Source organism: Pristiophorus japonicus, chromosome 3 (assembly GCF_044704955.1).
Source record: "Pristiophorus japonicus isolate sPriJap1 chromosome 3, sPriJap1.hap1, whole genome shotgun sequence".
Taxonomy (NCBI): domain Eukaryota; kingdom Metazoa; phylum Chordata; class Chondrichthyes; family Pristiophoridae; genus Pristiophorus; species Pristiophorus japonicus.
Genome location: NC_091979.1, coordinates 23,890,269 through 23,904,043, shown reverse-complemented (window position 1 = coordinate 23,904,043; position 13,775 = coordinate 23,890,269). Strand labels below are relative to the sequence as shown.

General features: G+C 51.2%; 1 protein-coding gene across 2 annotated transcripts in view; it reads right to left on the bottom strand.

Annotated features, from left to right (window-relative positions):
* pdia5 (protein disulfide isomerase family A, member 5) overlaps positions 1-13,775 on the bottom strand; it is a 146,803-nt gene that overhangs the window by 120,338 nt on the left and 12,690 nt on the right. For both annotated transcript variants that reach the window (XM_070875255.1, XM_070875256.1), the window contains exons 2-3: positions 8,108-8,234; positions 5,727-5,814 (exon numbers count right to left, since the gene is read on the bottom strand). In XM_070875255.1, coding sequence (XP_070731356.1) covers positions 5,727-5,814; positions 8,108-8,234 — 215 coding nt within the window. The remainder of the gene's footprint in view (positions 1-5,726; positions 5,815-8,107; positions 8,235-13,775) is intronic.

The window sequence follows — 13,775 nt, the reverse complement described above, 5'->3', positions numbered from 1 at the left end:
GCCCGCCGTGTGTCCCGCGTCCCCCACCAGCGCCCCCAAACTGCGCCGTAGGCGAGAGGAATCTGTCCCCGGGGAGGGTGGGGCAGTCGAGGTTGCCCAGCCTCTGCCTCCCGGGGATGGCATGGAAGATCTGCCTGTTGTGGGGGCGTGGGGCCAGCGGAGGAATGCGTTGCCGCCGGGTCGAGCGTCCCGGGGACTGAGGCGGGCGGGGCCGAAAAGGCCGAACCCGAGCCCGCCCAGCTGTTAACCAACTTCCCCCGGGAGTCGCTCGACCCGGAAGAAATACAAAGTGTTAACAATTTTAATGATTCTGTACACGCTGGGCCGGGGGTTGGCGTTGGGGAGGGGGAAGAACACCAACCCTCGCCCCCTACTTTGGAGCTGGGGAACTTGGAGGACCTGGAGAATTTCTTAAACCAGGTCTCTCCATGTTCCCCGGTTCCTGGGGCGGAGGAGGAACCCCTTCCGCTGTCGCTTCCTGACCCAGCACCGCTTTTAAAGAGCCCAGTGGGGACTCCTCTGCCGACGATGCTGGGGGTGGGATCGGGGCAGAGCCAGAGTCGGATGGAGCGGCCGGGCCGTTTGCCGTACCTTGTGCGGTCGACGGGCCGGCTGCTGGCGGCCACCTCCCGGAGGGGGACAGGGACTCGGTGGAGGACGCGGGAGAAGATCTAGAGTCCATCGCCAGTGAGGCAGTGGATCTCCTCGCGCCCGACGCTGAGTCCCCCCTCATTCCTGTAAAGGAACTCCGGAACTTTTTGGTCCAGAGCCAGGGTCGCTACAACCGAGCCCATCTGGCCCTGGAAAAATGGTCCGAGCCGGTGCGGCTCATCACGTTCGTCCGCGCCGCCGCTAAAACCATGGCCGCTGGGGGGCCCTTACCAAAGGCGCAAAGCCTTGAGCTGCGCCGGCTCAAAAGGTTCCTCGCTGGGTTGCTGAGGGAGGTCAACAAACGACTCCACTCCCCCCCCCCACAATAGGTTAGGTAGAGGTTGCTTTTGTCATGAAGATAACCATAGCCAGCCTCAACATCAACGGCGCAGAGAGGCCCGCCGTAGATTTAACAATTTTTTGCTCCTGCGGGAGGGGAAATATGCGGTGTGCTTCCTGCAAGAAACCCACACCGTTCCGGGAGACGAAGCCACGTGGCTCCTGGAATGGCAAGGAGAGGTCCGCATGAGCCACCTCACTGCCACTTCTTGTGGGGTGTCCATCTTGCTGGCCCCGCATTTTCAGCCGGAGATCTTGGGGGTCGAGGAGCCCGTGCCAGGCTGCTTGCTGCACGTCACGGTTCGCTTGGGGGACGTGCTGCTCCATCTCGTGAACGTGTACGCCCCTCAGCCCGGCCCGCGGAAAACACACTTCTTCGAAGAAGTGTCCGCTCTTCTTGGCTCCGTCAACGTCAGCGACTGCATTGTCCTCGGGGGGGATTTTAACTGCATCCTCGAGGCGAGGGACCGCTCCGGTGCCCCGCAGAGCATGACGGCGATCGAGAAGTTGAGGGACCTGGTCGGGTCCTTCGACTTGGTGGACGTCTGCCGAAATCTCCACCCCGACTCCAGCGCCTTTACTTGGGTGAGGCCTGGAGTAGGATGGTCCAGAATCGACCGCCTTTACATGTCTCGGGCGTACGTTTCCTGCGTCCCGGCGGCCTCCATGCGGCCGGTGCCGTGTTCGGACCACCACCTGGTGTGGGCGGAGCTCGCTTCGCTCCGCGCGAGGACGGGGTCCGCGTACTGGCATTTTAACAACCAGCTGCTGGAGGACGTGCGGTTCCAGGACTCGTTCCGTCGTTTCTGGGCCGACTGGAGAAGGAAGCAGGGGGGTTTCCCCTTCTTGAGGCTATGGTGGGACGTGGGCAAGACTCACGTCCGCGTCTTCTGTCAAGAGTACGCGAGGGGGTCGACCAAGAGGTGGGCGGCCAGGGTCGGGCGCCTAGAAAAAGAGGTGCTCGACCTGGAGTCCCGTCTCGGTCAAGTCGTCGAGGACCCGGCCCTGCGGACGGTGTACGAAGCGAAGAAGGCCGCGCTGAAGGACCTGCAGTTCGTCGGGTCCCGAGGCGCGTTCGTGAGGTCGCGGATCCGGTTCCTGCGGGATCTGCACCGCGGCTCCCCCTTCTTCTACTCGCTGGAAAAAAGACAGAGTGTCCGTAAGCAGCTCTTGACGCTGCTGGCCGACGACGGCTCTCTCGTCTCGGATCCGGAGGGCGTCAACAACAGGGCCCGTGAATATTACGGGGCTCTGTTCTCTCCGGAGCCGTCCAGCGAGGAAGCGCGCAGAGTTTTGTGGGAGGACCTGCCGAAGGTCAGCCCGGAGGGCGCCGAAAATCTGGAAGCTCCACTAAGCCTGGCGTAGCTGACCGGCGCCCTCGACCAGCTCGCGAAGAGAAAAGCCCCGGGGCTGGACGGGCTGACCGTAGAGTTCCACAGGGCGTTCTGGGACGTCCTCGGGGGCGACTACGCGTGGGTCCTGGGGGAAAGTCTGGCGACCGGGGAGATGCCCCTCTCTTGGCGCAGGGCAGTCATCATCCTGCTGCCTGAGAAGGGCGATCTCCGCCTCCTTAAGAACTGGCGCCCGGTCTCCCTCCTCAGCACGGACTACAAAATCTTCGCCAGGGCGATGTCTGCTCGCCTTGGTGCCGTGCTGGACCACATGATCCACCCCGACCATTCCTACACGGTCCCGGGCCGGACAATCCACGATAACATCCATCTGGTCCGGGATCTCATCCATCATTCCCAGGAGGCTGGTCTGACGGTCGCCTTCCTATCTCTCGACCAAGAGAAGGCGTTCGACAGGGTGGATCACGACTATCTGTTCGGGACTCTGCGCACTTTCGGGTTTGGGACGCATTTCGTCGCCCAGATCCGACTTTTGTACGCCGCCGCGGAGTGTTTGATTAAGGTTAACGGGTCCTTGACGGCGCCCCTTCGCTTTGGGAGAGGGGTGCGCCAGGGATGCCCCATGTCCGGCCAGTGATATGCCATCTGCGTGGAGCCTTTCCTGCGCCTCCTGCGGACGAGGTTGACGGGACTGGCTCTGCAAGGGCCGGGCGTGGAGGTCGTCCTCTCGGCTTACGCCGATGACGTGCTCCTCGTGGTAGAGGATCCCGCTGACCTGCGAAGGATGCGTGAGTGCCAGGAGATTTACTCGGCCGCATCCTCCGCCAGGATCAACTGGGAGAAATGTTCCGGACACCTGGTGGGTCAGTGGTGGGTGGACTCCCTGCCGGAGGAGCTCAGGCCTTTTGCCTGTAGCACGACCCATCTCCTCTATCTGGGAGTCTACCTTAGCCCTGACGAGGAAGCCTGGCCGGCGAACTGGCAAGAGCTGGAGGCCAAGGTCGCCGCTCGCCTAGGGCGCTGGACAGGACTGCTCCGAGTGCTGTCCTACAGGGGTCGAGCGCTAGTCATAAACCAGCTGGTGGCCGCCATGCTGTGGTACCGGCTGGTCACTTTGACCCCTCCCCCTGCGTTTGTCACCAAGATACAGAAGAAGCTGGTGGACTTCTTCTGGAACAGGAAGCACTAGGTCTCTGCCGCGGTCTTGAGTCTCCCGCTTGGGGAGGGCGGTCAGTCGTTGGTGTGCGTCAGTGCCCAGCTCGCGACTTTCCGTCTTCAGACCCTGCAGAGATACCTTTACGTCGAGTCCCCTCCTAGGTGGCATGCTCTGGCGACGTATTTCTTCCGCCGGCAGCACGGCCTCAACTACAACACACAGCTCCTGTTTGTGAGCATGGGGGGCGTCAGGACCGCCTTCCAGGAGCTGCCTGTCTTTTACAAGGAACTCACCAGTGTCTGGAACAAAGTCTCCACCAAGCGCAGCTCTCCACCGGCTAGAGTGGCGGCTGTCCTGCAGGAGTCGCTGCTCGGGAATCCGTACCTCCACGACCGAGGTTTTAGGTGGCTGTGGCTGGTAAGGTGACCAGGGTCAGGGACCTGCTCGATGGCGGAGGAGCGGGCTGGATGGCGCCAGACATGCTGGCGCGGCGCCTGAATTCGGCCGACGTCCACCGCGCGGCCGATGCCATCGAGTCGCTAAAAACAGCTCTGGGCCCTGACTCCATTAGGTGCATCGAGGAGGCTCAAGCACGTGGGGAGATCCCGTCCGAACTGACCCCCGTCCGGACGGAATTCCTCATCGGCGCCAAACCCCGGAACCTCCCTCGGGAGCCGGCGCCTCACAACTTGAGCCGCCTCGGGGAAATCCCCTCCGTGCCTTTCAGTTCCGCGCGGAGGGATTTCCTGTACGGGCTGCTCCTGCACACTCTCAACTTTGCCATCCTCGTCTGCCGTCCGGACACGCCATGGCGTACCATCTTGCCGTCCGGAGGCGGGGGTCCCCGATGGAGGGCACTCCATGCGGGAGTCCTCCCACTATTTATCGGGGACTTGACCTGGAGGGTGGTGCACGGAGCAGTGCCGTGCAATAAATTTTTAAGCCGGTTCACGGGCTCCCAGGCCGCCTGCAATTTCTGCGGTCTGGAAGAGTCCGTGTTCCATGTTTTTATCGAATGCACGAGGTTGCAGCCCCTGTTTTATTATTTAAAGGAGCTGCTCCTGAAATTCTGGCTGCACTTCAGTCCCACACTCCTGATCTTTGGGCACCCTGTGCGGAGGGGAGCGGGTAGGTCCGAGGGCCTCCTCGTAGGATTGCTGCTGGGCACGGCCAAGGGTGCCATCAGCCGGTCCAGGCAGCGGGCGGTCGTTCAGCCTGACTGCCTGCCTCTCTTCCGCGCGTACATCCGCGCCAGGGTGTCCTTGGAGATGGAGCACGCGGTGTCCACCGGTACGCTCGCGGCCTTCCGCGAGAGGTGGGCGCCGGAGGGACTGGAGTGCATCGTTACCCCCGGCAACCAAATTTTAATTTGATTTTATTTATTTTACAGTTTGATTTGTTTTAATTGCCGGTTTTAGTGTCCCCCTCCCCTTTTATAGGGGGCACTTGTAGAATTAATGATTTTATGGCCCCAAATCTTTTTTTTTTTTTAAAAAGTCACCAAAAAAAAGTCAAAAAGAAAAGGCAGTTTGAAAAATGTTTGGAGTGTCCCCCAGATTGGGGGGCATTTGATTTAATGTTTATTTCGTTATCCAACCAAAAAGAGTTCTGTGGACAAGCACTCCAAGGTCCCTTTGTTCATCTACACTATTAAGTGAATACCCTTTCCTTATTAGCCCTCCCAAAGTGCATCACCTCACACTTCTCTGAATTAAATTCCATTTGTCACTGCTCTGCCCACCTGACCAGTAGATTGATATCTTCTTGCAGCCCATGACGTTTCTCTTCAATATCAACTACAAAGCCAATTGGAGCTTCTGAGAAGGAGAACGATAAATATTTGTTGGGTAAGGGTATCAAGGGATATGGAGCCAAGGCGGGTAAACGGAGTTGAGGAGCGTCTCAGTCATGATTTAACTGAATGATGGAACAGACTTGAGGGGCTGAATGGTCTATTTACGTTCCAATGTGCTCAGGAAACCCTAGGCTGGATAACATAACTACATGGAATAACTACTTCAGAGATGGAGCACCCTCAATTGGTTGAAGCATTCCTGGCTGAATGGGAAAGAGGCTCGAGAGCAGGTTTGGATGCACTCAATCAGCGAACAGTGTGTAGTGCAAAAGAGTTTTTAAGAGCGAAAATAACTATAAATGAGGCGTAGGCGGTGGCTAATATGCACATCATCGAATTCTCAATCATTGTTGTTACAAGATAAATAACTTACCCACAATCTACCCAGGCAATGGTGCCCTGCCCTTTCACTGCTTCTGCCACGTCAGAGAGCAGCTTAAGCGGTCGCTCAGCGGCAGAGGCTGTTACAGAGTAAGAGAGCAAACATGGGTGTTACTGAACATTGCTTATCACTATTGCACAACAGAGATTAGTGATCGGTCAATAGATTATCAAATTACAGTGAGATAACAACCAAATGCTTCATTAATATCGTAGTGCTTCGACATATAATCAACAGACTGCCAACAGCCTCACAAAATCAGTGGCAAACTCGTCAGCGTGAATGGCTGAGTTCAGCCCAACAGTATGCGAGGGGGGGGTGGGAAGAGCAAAGGACAAGCTTCTCCACCCCCTTCCATGCCCCGTACCCCACTCCATGCCCCGTAACCCCCCCTCTCCCGTGCCCCGTACCCACCTCCATGCCCCGTACCCCTCCTCTCCGATGCTCTGTACCCACCCCCTCTCCCCTGCCCCGTACCCCCCCTCTATGCCCCATAACTCTCCCTCCCATGCCCCATACACCCCTCTCCACTGTCCCATACCCCTCCTCTCCCATGCTCTGTAGCCTACCCCCTCTCCCCTGCCTATTCCCTGCCCCGTACCCACCCCCCCACACCCACCCACAGGAACTGTTTTTGTCTGACTTTTTAAATCAGTTACAGTGAACGCGAAGCTGTCGGCTCATTGTGAAAAGGAAAAGTTTCTATTTAATCTTTTTTAATGCAATGGCATTGCACAACAGTCAAATCACTTCACACACCTGGTTTAACAATTTTATCTTTCAGTATTTGTGCAAGTAGTTTCCATGTATGAGCACAAAGTGACTCACTCACATCATGGCTGGGTTATAATTAGAGTGCTTATATTACTGTAAAGTGCATTGCTTCAGATTTTGGCATTAAGTGTATTTTCTAAGACCATTCTTGGGATGCGGGCGTCTCTGGCAATGCCGAGATACTGAGTGGCTTGCTGGGCCTCTTCAGAGGGCAGTTAAAAGTCAACTACGTTGGGCCAGATTGCGCAAGGGTGGCAGGTTTCCTTCCCTGAAGGACATTCGTGACCCAGTTGACTTTCTGCAGCAATCCGACAGCTTTACGTCAGTGTTACTGATTTTTTTTTATTTTAAAAGCTTACTCGGCACGATTTCAGTCAGGAATATATACTTTTTGCATAGCATCACAAGCTAAGGAGGCTGTATTCTCACAAAACTTAGCTGCTGATTGAAATACAGTGGTTGGGAGTAGGATTTCAGTAAGGCGGAACGTGGGTGTGAAATTTTCAAGTCAAAAAAGACAAGCTATAGATTTGGGTTATGCCATGAAGAGACCACAGTGAGCTAGCAAGTGCTGGTGGTTACAGAAGGGTCACTGGTGGTGGTGGCAGGAGACAACTGAGGTGATAAATTAACATACTGAGATACTAGCGCATTAAAAAAAAAATCAAGAAAGTACTGTAACTGCACGGCATACTATGCAGATTAAGACTGGACATACTTGTATATTTTTTGGAGATGCATCTTTTAAAGGAGCCACCTTTTCATGTTTCTAATTTGACTAACAATTAAAGATAACCAGAGAAATTTATAGCACGGAAGGGGGCCATTCGGCCAATCATGTCTGCACCGGCTGACAAAGAGCTATCCAGCCTAATCCCACTTTCCAGCTCGAGGTCCATAGCCCTGTAGATTACGGCACTTCAAGTGCACATCTAAGTACTTTTTAAATGTGGTGAGGGTTTCTGCCTCTACCATCCTTTCAGGTAGTGAGTTCCAGACCCCCACTACCCTCGGTGAAAAAATGTCTCAGCTGCCCACTAAACCTCCTACCAATTATCTTAAATCTATGCCCCCTGGTTGTTGACCCCTCTGCTAAGAGAAATAGGTCCTTCCTATCTAGGTCCCTCAAAATTTTACACACCTCAATCAGGTCGCCCCTCAGGCTCCAAAGAAAACAACCCCAGCCTGTCCAATCTTTCCTCAAAGCCAAAATTCTCCAGTCCATGCAACATCCTCGTAAATCTATGCTCTTGGTCATGTTACACACTGTCCCAACTTTTTAAATTTCTGCTCGATTTTCCTTGAGTGTCTTCCGGGTCACTTTGCTCCCACACCTTCACCAGTGCCACTTGGGGGCATATGTGACTGCCCGGGAGCCGCACGCCCTTCTGCGTTCCACCTGGGACTCTGTTGGCGGAAAAGAGGTAGGGAGGGGCCTTCAATTAGCACCTCCAACAAAGGCTCGGCTCAGATCGGGAACTTACCACGTGGTAATCCCACAATCTAACGCCCAGTGTCACGATGCAGGACACTGTGCCACTGAGCAGCTGAAATGGAGTGCAGTCTTTAAACACGAAGAAGTTGCAGAATCTCCTCACCTGACTTGGAGTATAGGACCAGCACATTGTTTCTTGTCCGCGTGAGTTTCTTCAGCTCTTTTTGGTCATCGACTTTCTCAATCAGCGGAGACACTTTTGCTGCCATGAGGCACGTAGACAATACCGCCTTAGGGAGGAAGACAGGTGAATCAGGCCGCTGGAAAGAACTGTGCTCAAAGAGGACTGAAACATATCATTGAAACATATTAAATTTTTTACAGGGCTTGACAGGTAGTTGCTGAGAGATTGTTTCCCCTGGCTGGAGAGTCTAGAACTAGGGGGCACAATCTCAGGATAAGGGGTCGACCACTTCGGACTGAGATGAGGAGAAACTTCTTCACTCAAAGGGTTGTGAATCTTTGGAATTCTCTACTCGAGGGCTGTGGATGCTCAGTTATTGAATATATTCAAGACAGAGATCGATAGTTTTTTTGATATTAAGGGTATCAAGGGATATGGGGATAGTGCGGGAAGATGGAGTTGAGGTAGAAGATCAGCCATGATCGTATTGAATGGCGGAGTAGGCTCGATAGATCAGATGGCCTACTCCTGCTCCTACTTATTTTATGTTCTTATATTGCCTGCGAGGGCTCCATTGATTGCCTATTAATCTTACATCAGCAAATTTCAGACCTTAAGCAGAGTAGATTCACATCATTCTCACTAAAATTTTACCTGACTTGGCTGTATTTGTTTAGTACCTGTACTGAGAAATTTAGCTGAACAGCTAAGTGCTTTGCAGGAGAAACCGAATTGTGCAAGAGCAGTTAAGAACCGCTCTTTAAAATCAGGATAAAGTGGTTATGTAAAGTTAACTTGGTTTTTAAGTTAAGCTGTGGTGCCAGTTGGACTTTGGGGTGTTATAACACTGGACATTCGATTCAGTAAGTTGCATTTAAATCACACCTTTAACGTGGTAAAACGCCCCAAAGCGAATCAAATTATCAAACAAAATTTTACACCGAGCCACCAAGAGGAGATATTAGGACAAGCGACCAAAAGCTTTGTCAAAGAGGTAGGTTTTAAGAAGCGCCTTAAAGGAGGAGAGAGGCAGAGAGTGCAAACAGTCTGGGTCGGTGGCGAGGGAACGGAGTTTATGGCACAGACCCTACATAAATTTGAGCTCGTCCAAACTCTGCTGCCCGTGTCCTAACTCGCATCAAGTCCTGATCACCTATCACTCTGTGCTCGCTGACCGACATTGTCTCCCAGTTAAGCAACGCCTCGATTTTAAAATTCTCATCCTTGTTTTCAAATCCCTCCATGGCCTCGTCCCTCCCTATCTCTGTAATCTCCTCCAGCACCACAACCCTCAGTGATATCTGCGCTTCTCCAATTCTGGCCTCTTGAGCATCCCGATTTTAATCACCCCACCATTGGCGGCCGTGCCTTCAGCTGCCAAAGCCCTAAAGCTCTGGAATTCACTCCCTAAACTTCTCCGCCTCTCTCTCCCCCTTTAAGCCACTCCTTAAAATCTACCTCTTTGACCACGTTTCTGGTCATCTGCCCTATATCTCGGTGTCAAATTTTGCTTTCTAACGCTCCTGTGAAGCGCCTTGGGACGTTTTACTACGTTAAAGGTGGTATATTAATGTAAGTTGATGCAGTCAAGTCGAGTGGTAACAAAGACATGGATGAGGGCTTCCGCAGCAGATGAATTAGGCGATGTTATGGTGGAAGTAAGCGATTTTGGTATCGTCTTATGAATCAGGGGACGTCTTTACCTGTCCGATATCGAAGTAAATGATCCAGAGGTTGAACCGAGAACCTGTGCGACTGTGCTCCTGCTTACTGAAATATATCATGTGATTGCCTTGACCTCGGTTGGTGGATGAATATGTACTGCACCAGACCGAGGCTCAATCGACAAACCAACACCCAAATTTATTTGGTACTAAACAGGTACTTCAACAACATTCAGTACAAGCAGTCTTTTATTTTTCTTCAATTGTTGAAACAACAAAAATGCTTCCTCTGCGATAATTCAAACACAAACTTGACCCTGGAAACATTGTCATTGTCAGCTGTGGCTCAGTGGACAGCACACTCGCCTCTGAGTCAGAAGGTTGTGGGTTCAAGTCCCACTCCAGGAACTTGAGCACATAAACCTAGGCTAACACTCCCAGTGCAGTGCTGAGGGAGCGCTGCACTGTCAGAGGTGCCGTCTTTCGGATGAGACGTTAAACCGAGGCCCCATCTGCTCTCTCTCAAGTAGACGTAAAAGATCCCATCGCACTATTTCGAAGAGCAGGAGAGTTATCCCTAGTGTCCTGGACAATATTTATCCCTCAATCAAGATAACAAAAACAGATTATCTGGTCATTGCTGTTTGTGGGAGCTTGCTGTGTGCAAGTTGGCTGTCGCGGTTCCCACATTACAACAGTGACTGCACTCCAAAAGTACTTCATTGGCTGTAAGGAGCTTTGAGACGTCCGGTGGTCATGAAAGACGCTATATAAATCCAAGTATTTTTTTTTATTGCTCGTGACGCTGCCATGGAGCCACTGATTTAGCTCAATCTTTCTGCGGGCTTCAGACTGACAGCGGCTTACACAAAAGACAGGGATAGATCACGCAACATCTTCACGGCTTTTCAAGTATCCAAATGGTGGTCTTCACAAGTACATTTGCCAGTCGCAGCAAATTTCAAATAATATTGCTCACGTAGCTCATTCTGCATTGCACAAAAGGGTCAAGGTAACCAAATTGAACTGAATGAATGGCTTGGTCTGTGTCGAATACTTTGAATGCCCCGTTAGTAGGGTCCAATTCCAAGTATAATAACAATGAAAGTTCGCAGACCGAGGCCGTTCCAAATGGTCTGCCTGGTCCTGAAGTGTAAGAATGAGACAGACTGTAATGTGCGTTCCATAGGACAGACAGAGCAGCAAGCAGTGACTTACTTCAACCTCGTGTTCAGCAAGAAAGAATCTGACAGACAATTGAACGGATAAAGGTACTTATTTTTCAGTATCATCCATGGTGAAATAGCCTTCCTGATCAGGAACTAGAATCATAGAAACTTACAGCGCAGAAGGAGGCCATTCGGCCCATCGTGCCCAACAAAGCTACACAGCCTAATCCCGCTTTCCAGCTCTTGGTCCGTAGCCCTGTAGGTTACCGCACCTCAAGTGCATATCCAAATACTTCTTAAATGCGATGAGGGTTTCTGCCTCTACCATCTTTTCAGCCAGTGAGTTCCAGACCCCCAGCACCCTCTGGGTGAAGAAAGTTTTCAACTGTCCTCTAATCCTGCGACCCATCACTTTAAATCTATGCCACCTAGTTATTGACCTCCATGCTACGGGAAATGGGTCCTTCCTATCCATTCTATCTAGGCCCCTCATAATTCTATGCACCTCAAATGAATCTCCCCTTTGCCTCCTCTGTTCCAAAGAAAACAACTCCAGCCTATCCAATCTTGCCTCATTGCTAAAATTCTCCAGTTCTGGCAACATCCTCATAAATCCCCTCTGGACCCTCTCCAGTGCGATCACATCTTTCCTGTAATGTGGTGACTAGAACTCTGGCTGACTTCTCACTCCTTCCTCGCCCAGAAATACCGAAGCTGATTCTACCAGTCCTAGTGCAAGCAGGTCAGCTCACTCAGCACCGACACCAGATTTAACCCAGGAGCTCCTTTCTCTGTACAACTCAGTTATACATTGGGCAGCGCACATAATCCAGGCTGCCACTTCAAAGCAAGAAAGAATTGTATTTTATATCACGGCTTTCACAAGCTCAGGACGTGCCATAAGAACATAAGAATTTGGAACAGGAGTAGGCCATCTAGCCCCTCGAGCCTGCTCCGCCATTCAACAAGATCATGGTTGATCTGGCCGTGGACTCAGCTCCACTCACCCGCCCGTTCCCCATAACCCTTAATTCCCTTATTGGTTAAAAATCTATCGATCTGTGATTTGAATACATTCAATACAACTGCTTCCTTGGGCAGAGAATTCCACAGATTCACAACCCTCTGGGAGAAGAAATTCCTTCTCAACTCGGTTTTAAATTGGCTCCCCCGTATTTTGAGGCTGTGCCCCCTAGTTGTAGTCTCCCCGACCAGTGGAATCAATCTCTCTGCCTCTATCTTGTCTATCCATTTCATTATTTTAAATGTTTCTATAAGATCACCCCTCATCCTTCTGAACTCCAACGAGTAAAGACCCAGTCTACTCAATCTATCATCATAAGGTAACCCCCTCATCTCCGGAATCAGCCGAGTGAATCGTCTCTGTACCCCCTCCAAGGCTAGTATATCCTTCCTTAAGTAAGGTGACCAAAACTGCACGCAGTACTCCAGGTGCGGCCTCACCAATACCCTGTACAGTTGCAGCAGGACCTCCCTGCTTTTGTACTTCATCCCTCTCGCAATGAAGGCCAACATTCCATTCGCCTTCCTAGTTACCTGCTGCACCTGCAAACTAACTTTTTGGGATTCATGCACAAGGACCCCCAGGTCCCTCTGCACCGCAGCATGTTGTAATTTCTCCCCATTCAAATAATATTCCATTTTACTTTTTTCCCCCCCCCCCAAGGTGGATGACCTCACATTTTCCGACATTGTATTCCATCTGCCAAACCTTAGCCCATTCGCTTAACCTATCCAAATCTCTTTGCAGCCTCTCTGTGTCCTCTACACAATCCGCTTTCCCACTAATCTTTGTCTCTTCTGCAAATTTTGTTACACTACACTCTGTCCCCTCTTCCAGGTCATCTATGTATATTGTAAACAGTTGTGGTCCCAGCACCGATCCCTGTGGAACACCACTAACCACCGATTTCCAACCCGAAAAGGACCCATTTATCCCGACTCTCTGCTTTCTGTTAGCCAGCCAATTCTCGATCCATGCTAATACATTTCCTCTGACTCCGCGTACCTCTATCTTCTACAGTAACCTTTTGTGTGGCACCTTATCGAATGCCTTTTGGAAATCTAAATACACCACATCCATCGGTACATCTCTATCCACCATGCTCGTTATATCCTCAAAGAATTCCAGTAAATTAATTAAACATGATTTCCCCTTCATGAATCCATGTTGCGTCTGCTTGATTGCGCTACTCCTATCTAGATGTCTCGCTATTTATTCCTTAATAATAGCTTCAAGCATTTTCCCCACTACAGATATTAAACTAACCGGCCTATAGTTACCTGCCTTTTGTCTGCCCCCCTTTTTAAACAGAGGCATTACATTAGCTGCTTTCCAATCCGCTGGTACCTCCCCAGAGTCCAGAGAATTTTGGTAGGTTATTACGAATGCATCTGCTATAACTTCCGCCATCTCTTTTAATATCCTGGAATGCATTTCATCAGGACCAGAGAACTTGTCTACCTTGAGTCCCATTAGCCTGTCCAGCACTACCTCCCGAGTGATAGTGATTGTCTCAAGGTCCTCCCTTCCCACATTCCAGTGAACAGCAATCTTTGGCATGGTTTTTGTGTCTTCCACTGTGAAGACCGAAGCAAAATAATTGTTTAAGGTCTCAGCCATTTCCACATTTCCCATTATTAAATCCCCCTTCTCATCTTTTAAGGGACCAACATTTATTTTAGTCACTCTCTTCCGTTTTATATATCGGTAAAAGCTTTTACTATCTGTTTTTATGTTTTGTGCAAGTTTATTTTCGTAATCTATCTTTTCTTTCTTTATTGCTTTCTTAG